This window comes from Sus scrofa, chromosome 17, assembly GCF_000003025.6.
Source record: "Sus scrofa isolate TJ Tabasco breed Duroc chromosome 17, Sscrofa11.1, whole genome shotgun sequence".
In the NCBI taxonomy this organism is placed as follows: domain Eukaryota; kingdom Metazoa; phylum Chordata; class Mammalia; order Artiodactyla; family Suidae; genus Sus; species Sus scrofa.
Window position 1 is genome coordinate 41,409,625 of NC_010459.5, and position 22,785 is coordinate 41,432,409.

Consider the following 22,785-nt stretch of genomic DNA (forward strand, 5'->3'; position numbering starts at 1 on the left):
CTATGAGGTTTTGGGTTCGATCCCTGGCCTTGCTCAGTGGGTTAAGGATCCAGCATTGCCGTGAGCTGTGGTGTAGATTGCACATGCAGCTCAGATCCCGCGTTGCCGTGGTGTAGGCAGTTGTAGCTCTGATTCGACCCCTAGCCTGGGAACCTCCATATGCCTCGGGTGCGGCCCTAGAAAAGATGAAAAGACAAATAATAATAATGTTTTAATAAAATAATAAATTTGCCCTAAAAAGCAAAAAAAGAAAGAAAGAGGGAAGGAAGGAAGGAAGGACGGAAGGAAGGAAGAAGGAAAGAAAGAAAGAAAACCTATCTCTGTGTATCTCTGCGTAGAACAAATGAAAACCTATCTCTGCATAGACAAGACAAAGTCCAAAGAAAACAAATGGCTGCGTGGGGCAAACGCTCTCATGGTCAAACATGGATTTCAGCATGACTGACCAACCACAACAGAGGGAAAATAAATGCCCCCGGGGCGGGGGGATGGAGGGAGGCAGGAGGAGTACATCTGTACAATGCAACACTATGAGTGTGTGTGTGTGTGTGTGTGTGTGTGTGTGTTGAAATGTGGCTAATGTGGATGGTGAACTGTAATCTCAACAAAAAAAAAAAAAAAAAAAAAAAAAGAGCCGGGCGCCAGGCTCTTCCTATTCCCACTCAGGGAGGGATGAGATTTCTGAGCAGCAGGGCTAAGAATAATGAGTACGGACTGAGTGCTTGCTCCCTGGGCCACATACCCCCTCATGGTCTCATAACCTCTCACCTCAAGACACCCTGAGAAGCACTTGGCCTGTCACTGTCTCCTGAGATGAGCACTCAAAAGCGGAGATTCTGCAAAAGTCACACAGCCAGGAGAGACCCAGCAGGATTTGAACCCAGGTTTTCAGACTCACCTACTTCACCTTTAACCATTATCCTAACCTGCCTCCTTGGGAGATCACTGAAGGCACCTGCTCCCCAATCACTCGGGTCCCCTTAGGGGTGGGACATCCAGGCTCAGCACCTCAAGGATTTTTTTTTTTCTTTTTTTAGGGCTGCCCCTGAGGCCTATGGAAGTTCTCAGGGCTAGGGGTTGAATTGGAGCTGCAGCTGCCAGCCTACACCACAGCCACTGCAACATTGGATCCCAGCCATGTCTGTGACCTACACTGCAGCTTGCGATGATGCCGGATCCTTAAGCCACTGAGTGAGGCCAGGGATCAAACCCACATCCTCAGAAATAGCATCCTCAGTTCTTAACCCACTGAGCCACAATGGGAACTCCCTGGGGTGGTTTGACGAGTCATTGACTAAAGGAAAAGCAAGAAAGGAACAGTCTTGGGTGAGGCCCTTATGAGTTTGAAGCCAACCATGAATATGTCCTCACCATCTCTTTGCTTTGCTTTCTGGCCACTCTCTGTTACCAGCCTCCCCTCCCAGAAACTGGGCCCACTGCAAAGGAGGTTGAGATTTCAGCCCTTGCCTGCCCCCAGCATCGTCCTTCCCCACAACCCTGTGCTTGATGTATGCTTGCGCACCCTTGAGCTTGCCCTTAGAATGTCACCTCTTCAAAGGATCCAGGGGCGATACCCGCCCCCCGCCGCAACTATGCCAGAGCCCCATCCATGGTCTTGGATCCCCTATAGACGTCCCTCTCCTCCGCTGTATATGTGGATCCATCTGCCCCAGAGGTGGTAGCTGATTAATCAAAAAAGCTGCTTAAAATGAGGACTCACTCACACATACCTAAACAACAAAAAAATTTACGCATAAATCCAAATGTTTTCCAATACAATTTGTAAATGTAAATTCATTTGACCCACGCCCAGAACTCTTCTTTGTAAACAGTTTCTTGATCAGCATTGCATGGCCTTCTTGCATAAAAATTTCATCTGCTGCAAAATTCAGCTCCGATTCCTTCAACCAGTAAGAATCTAAAGACATTTGCCAAGCAATCCCAATGCGGAATCCTTCTATATTTTCATGATTGTTTGTCCTCATAAGCTTTTCTGGTCCAATTTGCCAGCATTTTCCTTAAGCAACTCACCTTTCCAAAGCATTTATCATGGGTTTGCCCAGAAACAACTTTTTTTCTCAGTCCTGTTTCACGGGTTTACATAAAGAAATAATTCAAGTGATTAGAATAGCAAGTAAGGCAGACAGCTTTGAGAACACACATTTCTTTTTCTTGAGAGGCACACAACCCAACCAGGGCAACAAATTCTGAGTGCCTATTGTGTATGGTAGTCTGCTGGGTGCATGTGTGTCTTCCAGGGAAGTAGGGGAAATGGGAACTATTGATCAATTCAGTTTTCCTGCTAAGTGATGACATTTAAGAAGTATCTAGGAGTTCCCTGGTGACTCAGTGGGTTAAGGACCTGGCATTGTCACTGCCATGGCTCTGGCTGCTGCTGTGGCGTGGGTTCGATCTTTAGCCCAGGAACTTGAGGGAGGCCAAAGAAGAAGAAGAAGAAGAAGAAACAGCTACATTAAGTATACATTTATTTGTGTGGCTATTGCTACTTAGCATCTAGTTCTGCTGTTCAACTCTAGATGCTGGGAGGCCAAGACCCAAAGGAAAAGGTCTTTCATGGTGGATTTTCAGGTAGTGCCTTCAGGCATGCCTCCTCATCCGGCTGCACAGACAACTACCTACCTCCAACATCCAGTCCTGGGATTGGCTATGACAGGTCCATTTAGATCTTATTGGGATCCACATGGGGGCCTACCTGTTTCTAATCATTTCTATTTTTCTCAGCACCTGGCACATTATAGGCATGGATACATTTTTGTAGAATCAATGAATCAAGCAACTATGTGAAATAATGGGACTAAAGCAACTAGCACCAGGCCAGACCAAAGCCAGGGAACTCACTCAGGCCTTCTCTTCCCATCTTTTTTAGATTTGTGAAGAGATCCAGGATTTGGTGGCCTCTGACCTACAGCCTTATCTCCAAACTGTGCCAGGTAGGACACCCCCCCAACCCTGGGATACGTGATGTTTATTAATTTTTATAAATGCAAATATATATATACCTTACAAAACCTTCCAGGGGACAGAAGTGTTGAAAGTAAAAGTTTAACGTCCCCGCTTCTCCCCAAATTTTCTTTTAAGAAGTAACCACTGCTTTAAGGATAAAATATCAGATACTTATTTTGCATGTACTAATATAAATATACACATACACAAGCATAGGAATTCACATATGTATTCCTTTTGTTCATGAATATATATGGGTGTGCATAATTACACATATGTATACATTAGTCTGTAACAGTAGACCCATTGTTCTTTTGTAATCTGTATGCCTTGGATATCTTTCTCTATTAGCACATACAAATGGACCGCATTTTTTGTTTGTTTTTTGTTTTTTGTTTTTTGTTTTTGTTTTTGTTTTTTTTGGTCTTTTTGCCTTTTCTAGGGCCGCTCCCGCAGCATATGGAGGTTCCCAGGCTAGGGGTCGAATCGGAGCTGTAGCCACCGGCCTACACCAGAGCCACAGCAACGCGGGATCCGAGCCGCGTCTGCAACCTACACCACAGCTCACGGCAATGCCAGATCCTTAACCCATTGAGCAAGGGCAGGGATCGAACCCGCAACCTCATGGTTCCCAGTCAGATTCGTTAACCACTGGGCCACGACGGGAGCTCCAGGACCTCATTTTTTTAAAAGCTTGTTTGTGAAAGTTAATACAGAGAGAAAAGTGTTCGGATCATAAGTGAACAGTATCCATTTTTTTCCCCCAAACTGAGCACACACACACACATGCCAGCTCCCAGGTCAATATACAGAACATGCCTGGCCTTTCAGAGGCCCCTTGCCTCCCCTTCTGTCACTCCCCACCCCTCGTGGGCAACCAACTTCTCCCAGCAAAAATCAGTTTTGCACTTTGTGCATGAACAGGACTGGAGTCCTTTATCAAAACCAGAAGGCGTCCTTTGTTTACCTTGTAACATGAGGTCAATCGATACTGTTGCACACAGCGAGGTCACTCCTTCTCTTTGCTGTGTTATCCACCCACAGTGTCACCGCGTCCGCTGTTGAAGCCCTTTGGGGCAGTTTTAGACCCTTGCGGGGAGTGCTGCTGTGACTGTGACTGTTCTAGCTCATGTGGACGCAGGTCTTTGGGTTGATACCCAGGAGTGAAAGCACAGGCTCCTGTGGGACGCAGAGGTCCAGCATGACCAGATCCCACCAACAGTTTTCCAAAATGCTCTTAACAGACCCCATTTTATTTATTTGTTTTTCTTTTTAGGGCCACACCCGCGGCATATGGAAGTTCCCAAGCTAGGGGTTGAATCAGAGCTGCCACTACAGCCTACGCACTGCCACAGCAACGCCAGATCTGAGCTGTGTCTGTGACCTACCCTGCAGCTCACATGACCTACCCTGCAGCTCAAGGCTGTATACCATCGGATGTATACCATGGCTCACGGGCAATGCTGGATCCTTAACCCACTGAGCGAGGCCAGGGATTGAACCTGCGACATCGTGGATATTAGTCAGGTTCTTAATCCACTGAGCCACGACAGGAACTCTGCAGACCCCACTTTAATAGCTGTGTAGTATTCTACCATACGAACGTGTCTCCATTTAACAAGTCCCTAGCTGCTGGACAGTTAGGTTTATTGTGTCCTTGCTATTGCCAACAGCAGGGTGGGGGGACCCACCCAACCTCTTTGCCTGCATATGTAACTATACCCACGGAACTGTCCTCTACAAGTGGAGGCCCTGGATCTAAGCTGCATACGGAAAGTTTGCAGAGACAGGCTCTGGCAAATTGTCAGAGGCGTCCTCCAATGGCTTGGCCCCCAGCTACCCCCATATTCACCTGTTGGCATTTCCCTTCAGCAGAGACCCAGGTGGGAACAGATGCCCCAGTGCATGGATCAGAGAACTCCTATCTGCCCCCACCCCACCCCCCAGGTCTTGGAGAAGCATGTCTGGGTCCTTTGGACAGGGCCCCGCCTTCCTGGTTATTTGGGTCATGTAGGTAGGAGGCTAGTTTCCCTTAAGATCAAGGTCTCAGGAGTTCCCGTCGTAGCTCAGTGGTTAACGAATCCGACTAGGAACCGAGAGGTTGTGGGTTCAATCCCTGGCCTCGCTCAGTGGGTTAAGGATCCGGCGTTGCCATGAGCTGTGATGTAAGTTGCAGACATGGCTCAGATGGCTCGGATCCCGCGTTGCTGTGGCTCTGGCGTAGGCCGGCGGCTACAGCTCCGATTGGACCCTAGCCTGAGAACCTCCATATGCTGTGGGAGCGGCCCAAGAAATGGCAAAAAGACCAAAAAAAAAAAAAAAAAAAGATCAAGATCTCAGCCATAAACTTGGGGAACAACAGCTTCAGCTGGAGAGATGGCCCTGTAATGTAGTTTCTTTGATATGAAGCTCTAGGTATAGAGGAGCTGCGAGACCTGAGCTCTTCCTGTCCTCATGGGGAGTGTGTGTGTGTGTGTGTGTGTGTGTGTGAGAGAGAGAGAGAGAGATGCTAGAAACTGCTCCAGGCTAAATGGACCACCTTCCAGGTCATCTCTTTCTGGGCGAAGCAGTTCTTTGCACCAGCACTGGGCTGGATGGAGGGTCGTAAGGCAGAGGGGCAGAGGGCGCTGAAGAAAGTCTCAGGGAGTGTGGATCAGACGGAGCTCTCCCCCTTTTCTCCGACGCCTGCCTCCTTACTCGGCCCCTCCCTTGGTTCACAGTCACGACAGAGATTGACAACCTTGCTGGCATTGATTACAGTTTAGTGGAGGCCCCTCGGGCAACAGCCCAAATGCTGGATGTGATGATTAAGGTAAGGGTCCCGGGGCAGGGGCTTGGGAGGGTCCAGCCCTCAGGGCCAGCTCTTTTTTTTTTTTTTTTTTCCTTTTTCTTATTAGGACCACAACTGTGTGTATGGAAGTTCCCGGGCTCAGGGTCAAATCGGAGCTGCAGCTGCAGGCCTATACCACAGCCACAGCAACAAGATCCAAGCTGCATGCGGGACCTACACTGCAGCTTGTGGCAACGTGGGATCCTTAACCCACTGAGCAGGGCCAGGGATGGAACCTGCATCCTCATGGATACTATTCGGATTCTTAACCCACGGAGCTACCAGGGGAACTCCAAGGCCAGCCGTCTCTTGAGGCCTCTTGTTCCCTCGGCTTCAGACCTGTCCTCCTCTCCCCATCAGCTCCCGCTGTGTCAAGGGCAGGGCAGTATGGAGTAGTGGGGAGTGTTCCCAGAGCCAGGATCCTCCCACTGGGGTCTTACAACTCTTAGGCCTTGAAACTCCCCTCCCTATTCCTCCCCTCCTTCACTTTCCCACCAGGCAGGCGAGAACAATCAGTGCCCGTCCTCAGTGTGCAGAGGAGCCTCCCACTAGGTCCCATAGGTTAAAAGACAAAGCTTCTGGGGAGTGTTTCATTAAGGGCTTCTGGAGACACAGGTTGACCCAAAAGAAAACATCTTTAACGGTGGAGTTTCAGGCCATTTCCAGCCTATCCATGTTCCCTCATCAAGCTCTATAGCCAACGACCTCGCTCAGATAGACCCAACCCTGGGATGGACTTTGAAAAATTCAAGTGGACCCTATTTCTCTCTCCAGGGTGAAATTTTTAGCCTTGATCACCGCTCCCCAGTTGGCTTCCTTGCTCCTGTCATGAGACTTCCTGAGGAACACAGCCGAATGGTCTACTTTGCCGTCTCTGATTATGTCTTCAAAACTGCCAGTCTGGTTTATAACGAAGCAGGGTTCTTGAACTTTTCCATCACAGATGACTTGGTGAGAATCCTAGCAGAATAGCTCTCACAAATGACACTGTCACCTGGCCTGCCTTCTTTCTTTCCTTCCCACCCACTTACATCAGTGAAATAGTAAATTATGACTAAGAAAAATAATCGAGACCAGGAAAAAATATGTTTCCCCAATTCCCTTTTCACATTGGCTGCCAGGAAGCTCAAAGTCAAAATTCTTTCTGCTTTCTAACAATTGTGGAAGAGTTTGTGGCTTGCTTGTCTGTGTTTTATTTTTCCCCTCCAGACTAGATGTCATTCTAATTCATAGTTTCTTTCCTCCTGATGGTTTGTGGAGGTTTAAAAAAAAGATTTTAGTGAAAGAGGCAGGATGATAGATATACTGATAAATGCATAAAGTTACATAGAATAGGAAATAAAGACCAAGTTACAAGTAAAGCAAAGTTATGAAGATACTGGGCCCACAAATTGACTTAAAAAAAAAATCACAAATCTGTGAGGGAGCTTCCTCTAGCCAAAATGGAAAGGGTACCTGATTTAGTGATTCACAGTGAAAAGGGGAGACAAAGTCTTCCTAGCATTTAGCTCTAAAATAACCGTCTCAAATGCAGTTTTGTATAAAGGATACTAAATTTTATAGCGGCTCACATCTTTACTATTTCTCCGGATTCTTTCATGCATGTGGGTTTTAGATGGCTGATTCTCGTAGCTCTTTGTAAAAGCTGAGGCCTCGTGAACAATGCCAGGATGATGGGAGAAACACAGTGCTGTCCCATCGGAGGGTCCAGCTCACCCTGGTAATAACTTCGGGACCAGCAGTGATGGACAGAGTGGCTTTTTGTCCTTTGAATGATTTCTCACCTATGTCCAGGCCTTTTTCTTCCATTGTCCCAATGGCATCACCCTTCCCTGCTGTGGTACCGTCCCTCCTTTGCTGGATGGGATCAGAAGAACTGTTTTATTGAACACTCACTCTGTGCTGGGCCTTGGGCTAAGTGCTTTATGCCCACCATTTCATTTAGCCCACACAGTGACCCAGTAAGGGGAGACTATATTTATCTCCATTTCATAGGTAAGGATGTTGGGGCTCAGAGAGGTAAAGGAACTGGCCAGAGGCCACACAGTAACAAAGCCCCGAGCCAAACCCGGGTCTGCATGACTGCAAATCCCACTCTCGTGGACCCTCCGAGGGGGTCCCGCCTGTCACCTATGCCCCAAGAAGAGCGGCCAGCACCCTGGCGACTCATGTGCTTGTGGTGAAGGCAGGACAAGCATTACATCGTTGCCATGGTAACTCTGAGCCATCGAGAAGTTTCATTACTGAACATCCATCCACTTCCCCATCTCTCTTCAGACCTTCAACTCCAGTGGGAGCCCCTAAAACTTCTCTGTGTCCCTCTGCTGCAGGTTCCACCTACTTCTAACATCCGACTGACCACCAACTCCTTCCGCACCTTCGTCCCCCGGGTAAGGCTTCCCTCAGCCCTCGGGTGCAGGCAGAGGCCCCAGGCCCTCGGGGGATTCTTTTTAAAACCTCCACACTCCTCTCAGCTTGACCAAGGGTCAGAAGGCCAGTGGCAGGGCCCCCAGTGAAGGCCGGGGTGCTGCAGTGGCCAGGGGTCCCTTCCCTTCAAACCCAAGTCCCAGAGACCCAAGCCTCATGTCTTGGGGGACCATAGGCTGCCCAGTCTTTTACTAGGGATCTGTGCCAATCCCAAGGAATGCCAATAGGTCCCACAATATTAATTAGGATTAATAACATCAAACAATTAATATTTGTATTAATCAATATTAATATTAGTATTAATAATATTAAACTATTACAGAGGGCATACTAGGGGCTAGGCACTGTTCTTGATGCTTTAAAATATATTTTGTGGGAGTTTCCATTATGGCTTAGCAGGTTAAGAACTCAACTAGTATCCATGAGGATGAGGGTTCAATCCCTGGCCTCGCTTGGTGGGTTAAGGATCCAGCATTGCCGTGAGCTATGGTGCAGGTCGCAGACGTGGCTCGGAACTTGCAGGCTGGCGGCTACAGCTCCAGTTGGACCCCTAGCCTAGGAGCTTCCATATGCCGCAAGTGCGGCCCTAAAAAGACAAAAAATATAAAATAAAATAAAATAAAATAAAATAAAAATACCAAAAAAAAATTTCCTTGCAGAAGGCTTGATGATGGCTGACAGGAATGATAATGGTGGGAAAACCGTTAAGCCTCAAGTCCTGCAAGATCTGGGTCACATCCCTCCCTAAGATGCCCCCACAGCAGCCCCTCTCTCTCCCTAGAGCCACAGGGCAGCCCAACCTGCCACCATATTGTCAGGACCAGGACCATGGCCACATCCTGGCTCCAGCATCTCTTTTGCCCCCTTCCTGCTGGCATCATAATCATCCTGACAGAGAAGCAGCTCAGCCCACTTTCTTAGTACAGTTTACCCTCCACCTTCTAAACATCCCCTTTTACAGCAGACTACAGGTTTTATCTTTGCCTAACCAAAAGTCTTGTAGGATTGTTGTTCCTCCACCAACTCCCCCCGCCCCCCAAAAGAGTAGTCTTGATGCCAAATTACATTCCAGTTAAACAGAAAATTTTCGAAAGGGTGGGATCTAGCGGGTCATATTTCAAGAACATTGGCATCTGGTGTTCGTGTGTGCAGTTACCGAGTGTGATGAGGGCATGAAGAAACCATAGTTCTCACCCATTGCCTGGGGAGAGGTGTGGAGTGAAAAAAAAAATCAGCCCAACCTTTCTGGAGGACAGTTTGGCAATACCTGGCAGAAACTTTAAAAACATGCTTAACCAGGAGTTCCCTGGTGGCTCTGCAGGTTAAGGATCTGGCTTGGGTTGCTGCTGCGACGTGGGTTCAATCCCTGGCCTGCTGTATGCCATGGGTGTGGCCAAAACATATGTATATGTGTATATATATATATATATATATATATATATATCTTTCCCTTGGACTTAGCAATTCCATGTATAGGAATGTATCTCTGCAAATAAGAGCCAAGGGTACATGGGGGAGTGGTCATTAAAATGGAAAACCTTGGAGTTCCCGTCGTGGCGCAGTGGTTAACGAATCCGACTAGGAACCATGAGGTCGCGGGTTCGGTCCCTGCCCTTGCTCAGTGGGTTAACGATCCGGCGTTGCCGTGAGCTGTGGTGTAGGTTGCAGACGCGGCTCGGATCCCGCGTTGCTGTGGCTCTGGCGTAGGCCGGTGGCTACAGCTGCGATTCAACCCCTAGCCTGGGAACCTCCATATGCCGCGGGAGCGGCCCAAGAGATAGCAACAACAACAACAACAAAAGACAAAAAAAAAAAAAAAAAAAAAAATGGAAAACCTTGTAGACAACCTTGGGACCCAGTAAGGCTAGATCAATGGCAGTACCCGTGCACAGTGGAATACAATGCAGCCATGAAATCACTAATGCTGACTCCATAAGTCTGACATGGAAAGATGTCCAGTTATGCCTTTAAGAGAAAAAGGCACAGAACCTTTTGTAGAAATAAAACCCACCTACATTCTCAACTTTATCTGACTCCCTAATGTTCTCCTGGAAAACCTGTATGTTTTCTCCTCCTGATATAATCTCCTCATTCTGCCCCTAGTTAGCCAGACTGTACCCCAACATGAACTTGGAGCTCCGGGGAGCAATGGTCTCAGCCCCGTTCCTGAACTTCGGCTCCGGGAATCTATCCTCAACCCCCCAGATAGAGGTCGAGGGCTTTGTGCTCTTGCCCAACTCCGTCAGGGAGCCTGTCTTCCGGCTTGGTATGGTAAGGTTCAAAGCCTTTGCAAATGCTGTTCCCTTTTCCTGAATGCTTTTCCCCCCACTCACCACCTGGCTAATGCCTTCAGATCTCAACTTAAGCATCACTTCCTCAGATGGGCCTTACTTGATTGCCTTTACCCCTGATCTACCTTAAGCCCCTTGTCATTTTTTTCTTGTGGCACCCTCTTATTTTTCCTCATAGGACTTATTACAAAGATACTTTATATCTGTTGGCAGGTTTACTCATTTAATAGACTAAGTGGGTCTGGGCTATTGTGGGGAGGAAGGGAAGGGGGGGTCTTTTCCCTGTTTGCTCTGCCCTTTCTATCTTTTTTTTAATTTTTTTTATTACTCACATGAATTTATCACATCTGTAGTTGTATAATGATCATAACAATCCAATTTCACAGGATTTCCATCCCACAGCCCAAGCACAGCCCCCCACCCCCCAAACTGTCTCCTCCGGAGACCGTAAGTTTTTCAATGTCTGTGAGTCAGCATCTGTTCTGCAAAGAAATTCAGTCTGTCCTTTTTTCAGATTCCACATGTCAGTGAAAACATTTGATGTTGGTGTCTCATTGTATGGCTGACTTCACTTTTGCTCTGCTCTTTCTATATCTGACCCCAAAGACTACATTTCCCAGGCTCCCTTGCACTGACTTCCAATGAAAGGCACTGTCAGAAGAATGGAGGATGGGAGGAAGGAAGAAGCCAGAGTACTTTCTCCTCTTTGGTTTGGACAGAGACACAGGCACTGACTGTGTCCCCTCCATGGTGGCTCCCAGGACCTCGACTCTTCCCTCTGTTCCTCCAGTCCTGGGAGAGAAGAAGCTTTGACTCTTTTTTGGCTTCTCAGCAATCCATCACTTGTATAACTGATCCCCTGTGTGAAATTTCCTCTGAGTTAAATATTGAGAGCAGAGGCTCCTCTTTTTTTTTTTTTTTTTTTTTTTTTTTTTTTTGGCTTTTTAGGGCCACACTTGCGGCGTATGGAAGTTCCCAGGCTAGGGGTCCAATCGAAGCTATAGCTGCCGGCCTACACCACAGCCACAGCAACACCAGATCCGAGCCATGTTGACAACCTACACCACAGCTCACAGCAACGCTGGATCCTTAACCCACTGAGCGAGGCCAGGGATCGAACTCGCAACCTCATGGTTCCTAGTTGGATTCATTTCCACTGCGCCACGATGGGAACTCCGAGTGTCTCCTTTCTTGATGCTTCCTGTCTGAAGTTTTTTTTGGCAGGGGGTGCTCACTAGATGAAGAACTTTGCTCTCTTGTTCCAGGTTTAAAACACAAGACAAATCTCTGGAAATGTAATTGCTCCCAGATGTCATATCTGCAATTCGATATTATTGTTCTCAAAATTGTTATCAACGCATTTTAAATTAAAACATGATTATTATTATTACTGCTACCACCATTACTAAGGCTGACTCTTGGCCTTGAAATAGCTAGAGAGTTCCAGAGCTAGTCCTCTATACCCTCTCTTGGTAATCTGCTCAAAGTTTAATTGCTATCATGGTCGGAAATTACAAGTCCAAGTTTAAACATTTACTGAGCACCCACAATGGGCTTCCTGGGAGTCTATGGTCTAGTGGGCAAGTTCCTGCTTTAACTCACTCACTGAGATGTCTGTTTCGAGGAGACTGCCTCCTCATAGTTATCTGCCTGGTACGTGACAACCTCCCTCATTCAGACATGTTTCTTTCTGCTGGAATTTCCAGGCCACTAATGTGTCCGCCGCGCTGACCTTCAATACCAGCAAGATCACTGGATTCCTAAAGCCGGGAAAGTAAGTCAGCCTCCTGCCCACATGGGGGCGCTCACCTGGGATCACTCCCCCTGACACTGTAGCTCCTTTGCTGTAGCTGGAGGTGAGGTGTAACCAGATCTCCCTGTCAAAGTTAGGGGCACGCCATTTGGGAAGGAAACTTAAATTTTACCCGAATTGGCCCAATTCTTTTACCCAACTGGTGCTGCCTCCCTAAATGTCTTTTCCAACTAACCCTCGTCACTTCCAAATTTCTAAAGAATTTACTAATACTGCTTTTTCTTAATCTCTGAATTTTAGACATCAGTAACATTGACTTCCTGAAATTATAGAGACTGAGTTCTTTTACGCTACACACGTCCACGCTTCAAGTCTTCCCAATAAGGTTATATCATTGTTTCTGGTTCCTCAATCATCTTTTTCACTCCCACCCCTACCATACCCCTGACCCTCTACCTTCTCAAGCTGGTGTCTCCTCCTTTCTGGGGACCCCCCACATGGCTTAGGGTTCCCGTAAGTATAATGCCCCCATCTCTGAATCTTCTCTGATTTGTTATAGGATACAAATGGAACTGAAAGAATCTAAAGTTGGAATATTCAATGTAAGTTATTATTGTTTTTATTTATGAATGATTAGGGTAATAATTAGAGTGTTTACTAAGCAGTGTTTTATACCTATAATAGAAAAGAGAAAAGGAGAAAAGTTACTCTCTGCTCTAGAAAAGTGTGGAAGCTCTAGAGGACATGAAACTTAGGGCAGAGGAACGGTTACCTCCCAATATAAGATAATATATGGTATCCATAAGTTTATCTTCAAAATCTTTGGGTCTGTAACATAATATTGTACATAGACTCTATGTCAATAATTTAAAAAAAGACAATATAATTAAATCATCCATTGGAGAAAAATTCTTTTTTTTTCCCCAGGGCCATCCCTGCAGCATATGGAAATTCCCAAGCCAGGGGTCAAACTGGAGCTGCAGCTGGCAGTCTATACCATAACCACAGCAACGCCAGATCCAAGCCGTGTCTGTGACCTACACAACAGCTCACAGCACCGTGGATCCTTAACCCACTAAGTGAGGCTAGGGATCGATCCCGCATCCACATGGATACTAGTGGAGTTCGTGTCCACTGAGTCACAGCGGGAACTCCCACTAGACAGGTTCTTAACCCGCTGAGCCACAGTGGGAGCTCCTTGACAGAATTCTTTTAGCTGCAAAGAATAGAAAGTGTCTTAAGCAAACAAGAGGAAGGTACGGGACCATATAACTTACAACAATGACAAAAAGCTAAGGCTAGAGACTTTAGGCAGAGCTAGATCTAGGCGTTCAAATGAGTATATCAAGAATCTCTCTCCAGGATGTGGAGCAAAGGAAACCCTCCTACACTGTTGGTGGGAATGTAAGTTGGTAAAGTCACTATGGAAAACAGTATGGAGATGGGGATGTCATTCCCTGCGCTGTACAGCAGGACCCCATTGCCCAGCTATTCTAAATGTCATGGTTTGTATCTGTTAACCCCAAATGCCCAGTCCACCTCCCTCCCTCCCCTTCCCTCTTGGCAACCACGAGTCTGTTCTCCATGCCTATGAGTCTGTTTCTGTTCTGTAGATAAAGTCCATTAGTGCCACATTTTGGATTCCACATATAAGTGATATCATATGGTATTTGACTTTCTTTTCTGGCTTACTTTACTTAGTAAGAGAATCTCTAGTTGCATCCGTGTTGCTGCAAATGGCATTAGTACATTCTTTTTTATGGCTGAGTTGTATTCTGTTGTGTTTATGTACCACATCTTCTTAATCCATTCATCTCTCGATGTACATTTAGGTTGTTTTCGTGTCTGGGCTATTATGAATAGTGCTGCTATGAACATACAGGTGCATATATCTTTTTGAATTGTAGTTTTGTCTAAATATATCCCAAGAGTGGGATTGCTGGATCGTCTGGTAGTTCTAAATCTAGTTTTCTGAGGAAGCTCCATACTATTTTCCATGGTGGTTGTACCAAGGTTTCTCTCTCTCTCTTGTTTTTTTTTTTTTTTTTTTTGGCTTTTTTGCCATCTCTTGGGCCGCTCCAGCAGCATATGGAGGTTCCCAGGCTAGGGGTCTAATCAGAGCTGTAGCTGCCGGCCTACGCCACAGCCACAGCAACTCAGGATCCGAGCTGTGTCTGCAACCTACACCACAGTTCACGGCAACGCGGGATCCTTAACCCACTGAGCAAGGCCAGGGATCGAACCTGCAACCTCATGGTTCCTAGTTGGATTCGTTAACCACTGAGCCACAACGGGAACTCCTCTCTCTCTTTTTTTTTTTTTTAAGCTACCCCCCCATCCCTGTGCTAACCCTTACTGGGTTAGTCTTAGTCATGTCCATTCCTTAGCCAGTTACCCAGGTCAGAAATTGGACAAGGCCAATTGGCCAAGCATAGGGTTCATCTACACACCTGGAGCCAGGATTTGCAGTCCCAAACCACGTGGGCTGAGATTGGAAAGGAGGGCTCCCCAAGAGAAATAAGGACCCTGTTATTAAAGCAAAAAGAATAGCTTGCTGGGCAAGCAAAAACGAGACGATATCCATAAAGAGGAAAAAGTGGTGAAATAGTGGCCTTCATGTTAAAGGAGAAAAGAGAATGGGAAGAAAAAGGAGAGGCTTTTGAAAAGAGGGAAGTTGGGGCGACGGCAGCTGCTCCTCACAAGCTGAAGAGGAAATGGAAAGACTTCATCTGCAGTAGTTGGCCTCCCTTTTATCAGCCTTTGGATGGTGGCCACCTCGGACCACCTTCCACCTGCCCTCCACTGCCCATCCTTTCCCCAAGTGGAAGTGGAGACAAACGCATCAAGTATCAGATGAGATATTGCCTACGGGGGCCCCGAAGGGTGACTCCTTTTGGAGAATGAAGGTTAAACTGACTAATGACACACTGATATTGCATCTGGGCATGGCATGGCAAAATGCTCCAGGAAGTAAATTATTCACTTGTAAAGAGTCACAAAAAAGGCATCCTATCAGATTTTCAGAATATGGACTGTAAAAAGCAAGACCCGGAGAAGCAGATAAACCTGGATTCAAATTTGGACCCTGCTGCCCAGTTTCTAGCAAATCACGTTCGTTCAGTGGGCCTCGCTTTTCTCATCTGTGACGCGAGGGCATTAATAGTAACGTCAAAGAGGAGTTCCCATTGTGGCTCAGTGGAAATGAATCTGACTGGTATCCATAAGGATGCTGGTTCAGGCCCTGGCCTCACTCGGTAGGTTAAGGATCCAGCATTGCTGTGGCCGTGGTGTAGGCCAGCAGGTGTGGCTCTGATTCAACGCCTTGCCTGGGAAATTCCATAAGCCATGGATGCAGCCCTAAAAAAAAAAAGGAAAAAATTAACATCAAAGAGTATTAGTGAAGACTGCATCAAATATACATGTAATGCTCTGAGCCCTTATACTTGGCCCATAGTGTGTGTTTAAGGTTGGATTTCATTATTTTTGTTTTGGCATAAATTTTTTATTATGTAAGTCATTTTGGAAAGCTTTTTCACTGTAAAAAGAAAAATTAATTACTAAAGATAAGACTAAGCCAAACCTTGATGTTCTTACTAGAGAAAAGATTATTGGGCATGTAGTCTTCCATAATTGTCTTTCCCTTTGTGCCCTTATAACTGTACATCTTAAAATCGTTTTATCTTGTAAAGTATAAGCATGATGTAGGTATCTACCCGAAAATTGATTTTTTTCAAGCCCTCTGCCCTGCCAGCATGTACAGAACCACCCCACACCCAGGGTGGCTCTGTGGAGGTTTGTTTGGGACATGTGGTTACGGGGTACCTCTCCTATTCTCCACCAGGTGGAGCTGTTGGAGGCGCTGCTCAATTACTACCTTCTCAACAACCTCTACCCCAAGGTCAATGGTAAGAACCACTAAGGATTTTTCCAAGAGTGGACACTGCTCTTTGGGAGAAAGAAAGGTGGAGCCAGGGCTCTCCTAAAGGCTTTGCGACCTTGCGCGAGTGACCTGTCTCTGATCTTCAGTGACATGTCTGTGGGATGAGAGTGTTGAATTCAGCCTCATCTCCTTCCACGGCTCCAAGAAAACCGAGAGAGAAACAACTTTTTAGAGCACAGGAAACCTCCTCCTAAGAGAGAAGGAGGGGCTCACAGAAGTGCCCCCCCACACACACCCTGAAGTGGCAGGTGAAAAACGGAGGACCAACTTAATATCCAGGGCCCAAGGCAGCCCACCTCTAAAGTCACATTCTCAGTTACCACCTCCCTAGTCAAAAAATAAAGCGAAGGACCTAAACCCTCTTTCCATGATGCTCTGCTTCATTTGGCTGCAACAGAAAGCAGGATGCAGGTGACAGCAGGCAGCTGGCATCCCCTAGCATCTCATACCTGCCACTGTCTCCACATAGCACTAAGGCTGAGAGCTCAGGCGCCTGCATCAGCCTGCCTGGGTTCAAATCCCAGTTCCTCCACTTTCCAGCTGTGTGACCTAGGAAAATTTACTTGGCCACGCTGTGCCTCAATATCCTTATCTGTAACATGGGAATAATAATCCCAATATTTGGTGATAATTAAACGGAAATATGCTGGGTATAGAGTTTGCAGAGAGGAACTTTTTTGGTAAAATTGTTTCTGTAATTGTTATTTATTAACAAATCTCTCTCGATGTTGTGCCTCAACCTCCAGATAAGTTGGCAGAAGGCTTCCCCCTCCCTCTGCTAAATTATATTCAGCTCCATGACCCTGTTCTCCAGATCCACAAGGTCAGTGGGTTCAGCGGGGGCTCTGAGGATTTGGGGAGGGGGTTGGCTAGATTTCCTGGTTTGTGGGTTATAACTCAGTGGATGGGACCCAGCCTAACCCTGCATCTGGGAAAGCCTGGGTGGGGGTAGGATGCTCCAGGGCCAGCTACATGCCAGGACGCCATCCATGTGTCCTTCAGAAATGGCACCTCTATCGGGGCAGGAGGGATGCATGTTTGGTGGGCTGTCCCTCAAAACGCCATTGCCCCACCACACCCACCGCTTGACTTTCAGGGCACTTCCTTCCAGCCTTTCTATTTTCTAAGCATTTTTTTGTTTGTTTGTTTCAGAGAGTCAGCGTTGCTGGCACTCAGACCTATTTTATTTTTTTACAGTCTAGTCTCTTCCCCACCAGTGTTAAATACTGCCCCACCCACCAGATGGGCCATCATTAACTTAACTATTTTGTTTTTGTTTTTGCTGTTTAGGGCCACACCAATGGCATATGGAGGTTCCCACGCTAGGGGTAGAATCAGAGCTGCAGCTGCCGGCCTACACCACAGCCACAGCAACGCTAATCCGAGCTGCGTCTGCAACCTACACCACAGCTCAAGGCAACATTGGATCCTCAACCCACTGAGTGAGGCCAGGGATTGAACCCATATCCTCATGGATACTATTCTGGTTCATTACCGCTGAGCCACAACGGGAGCTCCTAACCTAGCTATTTGAACACCAAGGAATATGTCTGATTCTTCACTATACTCTCCACTATTTCGAACAAGCATGTTCTGGTCCATCTGTGCCCCCACAGTTCAGGTTATCTTTCTAGAACAGCATCTGTAAGGTGAGATAACTGGGTTGGCAGACTCGTGAGCTGTAAAGGGGATGCTTTCTTGTGCCCGGTACGCAGTTAACATCCAGCAAGTCACAGCTGCTAAAGAGAGTGATGGACAGTGGGGTGATCAGGAACATTGAAACAGGGACCAACTGACATATTTGAACAACAAATGCCCAAAGCCCTCTGGGGCCCAGAGATACTTAATATCCCACTATTGTTGAGAGTTTAGAAGTCAGAGAGATCATGGTTCAAAGCAAGGACTGAATGACAATTCATGCAGCTGGCCCCAGTCTTCTCCTCTGTAAAACGGGGTGTAACCCAAATCTCCCCGGGCTCTTTTGAAGATTAGTGCTCAGTTTGGCACAATGGAAGTCTTTCGAAGATTAAGAATAAGGGTCAGTGTCAGAGTTCCCCTTGTGGGAACTCAGCGGGTTAAGAAGCTGACTAGTATCTGTGAGGATTTGGGTTCAATCTCTGGCCTTGGCTGGTGGGTTAAGGATCCAGCATTGCTGCAAGCTGCAGCATAGGTCTCAGATGCAGCTTGGATCTAGTGTGGCTGTGGTGTAGGCCAACAGCTGCGGCTCCGATTCGCCCCCTAGCCTGGGAACTTCATATGCCACAGGTGCAGCTATAAAAAGAAGAAAAAAAAAAAAGAAGAAGGGTCAACGTTAAGACTGATCCTTGAACAACACACATTTTAATGGCCCCAGGTCTGATTATACACAGACTTTTTTTTTCAATGGTAAATACACAGTTTGTCGAACCTGCACATGTGGACCCACTAATGTGAGGAACTGTGGCTACCAAGAGCCGACTATAAATTATAAGTGGATTTTCTCTTTTTTTTTTTTTCTCTGTTGATCTGTTTATTTGGAAAGGGCTGACTTAATCCCATTTCATCTCTTTTTTTTTTTCATTTACAATGATTTTTATTTTTTCCATTGTAGCTGGTTTACAGTGTTCTCTCAATTTTCTACTGTACAGCAAGGTGACCCAGTCACACATACATGTGTACATTCTTTTTTGTCACAGTGTCATGCTCCATCATAAGTGACTCATCAGTTCCCAGTGCTACACAGCAGGATCTCATTGCTTATCCATTCCAAAGGCAATACTTTGCATCTATGCACCCCAAATTCCCAATCCATCCCACTCCCTCCCTATAAGTGGATTTTTCACCCAAGGAGCAGCCTCACCCCAATCCTCATTGTTCAATGGTCAACTCTCTATACTACCTTGCGCATTAGAATTTTGAGGTCAACGTTACCCATGTGTTTGACCCAAAGGCAGGGGATGGGTCATCGTGGGAAAGAATTGGACTTTCTTTTGAGTTCAGAATTCCTGCCTCTTTGGTGATACAAACTTATAAGGAGGTAAGAGAGTAAACCCCAGCAGCTCACGATTTTGTGTTATTTGCCAAGGAGGGAGAATTTAGGTGACACAAAAGAAAGACTTTTATGAGGTCTGCCAGGAAGCAGCAGCTTGGGAAATGAGAGATAAATTACCACCTTAGAGATGGTAGCTGGCAAAAGCTATGCTTTATGGAGACCTTGGGGAGAGAGGCACACGCTCGATTTATGCCTTGACCTGGTTCCTGGCAGAGCTTGTGTTTCCCCAGACGTGGGCCTCCCTTTAAATCAGAGATGCGTCTTTTTGGAGTAGAGGATGCTTTTAACATCCATCCTGTCTTGTTTCTCCTAGGACTTCCTGCTTTTGGGCACCAACATCCGGTACCTGAGAGTCTGAGGGCAGGGCCAAAAAGACAGGGCTTGGAGGCCACAGCTGGATGGGCAAGTCCCATCTCCAGATATGCAGCGTAGTCCTGGAGAGTCTGGGAGGATGAAGACTTTTCTGTCACCAGCTCTGGGGGCCTGGCCTCTGCCCCCACGCTCCTCCTTTTCCGCAGGGGCACCCACACCCTCTTTGTCTCCAGACTTTACTCTCCATCCAGAAGAGACCATCTTCCCCTACTGGCTGGTACTTTCTTGAAGGGCAGACCCTGTCTTTTTCCTCCACCCTTGGATCCCTGTGCCCAACAGACCTAGCAGGCCCTCAATAAATATTTATTGAATGGCTCAATGAGGAAACCACCTGGGACTTTGGCTGAACCTTCCCACTGCCCACCCTCTTCTGCCTAAGGAGTCTTTGGATGGTGAGACCCACTGTAGTCTCCAGGATGGACCCTGACCCCACGCCTCTTTCTCACTGGCCGCTGCAGGGGGAACCTCGATGAAAGGACATGGGCTTCCACTCCACTCTCGATGGTGCTTGTCCATCTCAGTTCATGGGCAGTCCATGGGTTCATTTCAGTACCTGCTCCCTCCCTCCCTCCTTGCCTGCTATAGACACAGGAGCCAGTGGGTCTCCCGGAGCAGAAACTCAGCCTGCTACTGCTTTCCCCCATTAAAATGGGTATAAATTAGGAGGAAATGGATCTGTCAAGGTTTTGGGTCCGACCCAAATAACAACCTCATCCAACTGTTGTTTACGAGCCCCAAGCCTGGGGGGGAAGAGGCTGTGATTTCTAATTACTGAACAACCAGCCTTTGATCAGGCTTTACTAAAGAGTCATTTCCGAGTTATGTAGCTGGCTCCCCAGGGGCTGGGAGTCAGAAGACTTGTTGGATATTTTTTTAATTGTGTTAATGAACAGATGGATGGAGCTGCTGGCTAGTAGATAATTCACAGCGAATAGATCCATTTACCCTGAGTGTGACAGAGATGGGTCCTGTATGCGCTGATGCACCATCACCCAGCTGGCAGCAGGGTAAACCACAGCTCTGCCTCATCCCTTTGGCTCACTTGTCCACCACCATCATCCATCCCTGTGATGGACTAGGAAGGGCTCAGGCTTCATCCAGCACTGGCCATGTGGTTGTGGCCATGGGCAGGTCCCTTTCCCCCTTGAGGTCCTCTATATAAAATAAAAACAGTAGGAGTTCCCTGGTGGTGCAGCAGGTTAAGGATCCAGTGTTGTCACTGCAGCGGCTTGGGTCGCTGCTGTGGCTTGGGTGCAATCCCTGGCCCAGGAACTTCTGCACCACCAAAAAAAAAAGAATGATTATAATAGTAGCCATGTCCTAGGATTGTTATAATAACGATATTAGGTATTGCACGTGAAAGGGTTTATTTAGCCATAGTGGAGATTTGATATTTTTGTCTGGATGTGCTATTGAGCATCTCCCGTTTGCAGGCACTAAGCTGGTCACCATGAGTGTGGCCAGAAAAAATGGGTGCATGGAGTTCCTGTTATGACTTAGCAGTAACCAACCCAACTAGTATCCATGAGGATGTGGGTTTGACCCCTGGCCTCACTCAATGGGGTAAGGATCTGGGGTGTTGCCATGAGCTGTGGTGTAGGTCGTAGATGCACCTTGGATCTGATGTTGCTGTGGCTGTGGTGTAGGAGGGCAGCTGTAGCTCCGACTGGACCCCTAGCCTGGGAACCTCCATATACCTCAGGTGCAGTGCTGAAAAACAAACAAACAAACAAAGGTGCATGATCAAACCAGGTACCATCTTCATCCGACTGGGGAAACTCTGGGAGCCAGTGTAGAACGCTCCTCAGAACACCCACCCAGGGGCCAAAAGTACTGGGGTGTTTATTCATCATCTCCCATCAGTCACTGGCCGAGGGGAGCTTCTAGGGGACATTAGTTCTCTCGTGTTTCTCATCTGGGTAGAGGGGCTCTGGCAGCCATAGAAACCTCTTAGGCAAAGGAACACACAAGTGCTAGTGAGTACCACTCCGTTTGGCCTGCACTGACAGGTGAAACGTGTGGGGCCCGCACATGGCCTGACCCTGGCGCAGGAGCTCACCGCTCAAAATTCTGGATGTAATATGAGTCCATTTGCCACATTGCCTAGAAAAGCCATGGGTTGTTCTTCTCTCCCTATTTTTTAAGAAACTCAGCCTGGTTGGCAAGCAAGCCTCCATTTCAGAATATTCTAGGACATTCCAGGACATTCTAGGAACAAAAAAAACACATTTATATGGAGTTCCCATTTGTGGCACAGCAGAAACAAATCCAGCTAAGTATCCATGAGGATGAGGGTTCGATACCTGGCCTCGCTCATTGGATTGGGAATCTGGTGTTGCCATGAGCTTTGGTATAGATCTCAGACTCGGCTCAGATCTGGCATTGCTGTGGCTATGGCGTAGGCCAGCAGCTGTAGCTCCAATTCGACCCCTAGCCTGGGAACCTCCATAAGCTGCATATGCCACCCTAAAAATTAAAAAAAAAAAAAAAAGAAGAAGAAAAGCAGGATAGATGGCTGCTGCTTTATGGTCCACTAAAATGATTTCCCACTTGGGGCCACTAAAACCCAGAGCTGGATCCTCTCCTTCCCTCAGAAAAGGCTTTTCTCCACCTCAGGTAATCTCATGGGATCCTTCATCAGAAACCCCAGGGGTAAGTAGGCTGTTATTCTTTTTCTTTCTCTTTTTTCTTTTTAGGGCCGTACCTGCAATATATGGATGTTCCCAGGCCAGGGGTCAAATTGAAGCTGTAGCTGCTGGCCTACGCCACAGCCACAGCCACACAGGATCTAAGCCAAATCCGTGACCTATGCCACAGCTTGCGGCAACACTGGATCCTTAACCCACTGAGCAAGGCTAGTGATCAAACCCACATCCACACAGACACTGTGTCAGGCCCTTAACCTGCTGAGTCACAACAGGCATTCTCGTAGGCCGTTTTTCAAAGGAAGGCCTCATTGAACACTGAAATCTCATCTTGGGACCATCACCTGTATCCCCCAGACCCAATCAAGCCCAGCTTTCTTTCAGCTCCACCCTGTACCCCCAGCTAGCTTTCTTGGATGTGTGGTTCCACCAGGAGTGGTTCAGTCAAGGAGTTCCTATTGTGGCTCAGCGGAAACGAATCTGAGTAGGAACCATGAGGTTGCAGGATCAATCCCCGGCCTCACTCAGTGGG

General features: G+C 47.2%; 1 protein-coding gene across 1 annotated transcript in view; it reads left to right on the forward strand.

Annotated features, from left to right (window-relative positions):
* LBP (lipopolysaccharide binding protein) overlaps positions 1-19,843 on the forward strand; it is a 30,533-nt gene extending 10,690 nt beyond the window's left edge. The window contains 10 exon segments of the mRNA NM_001128435.1: positions 2,888-2,951; positions 5,685-5,776; positions 6,569-6,745; positions 8,125-8,184; positions 10,325-10,492; positions 12,219-12,286; positions 12,825-12,867; positions 16,107-16,170; positions 16,952-17,028; positions 19,550-19,843. Of these exon segments, the coding sequence (NP_001121907.1) occupies positions 2,888-2,951; positions 5,685-5,776; positions 6,569-6,745; positions 8,125-8,184; positions 10,325-10,492; positions 12,219-12,286; positions 12,825-12,867; positions 16,107-16,170; positions 16,952-17,028; positions 19,550-19,594 (858 nt within the window). The 3' untranslated portion in view covers positions 19,595-19,843.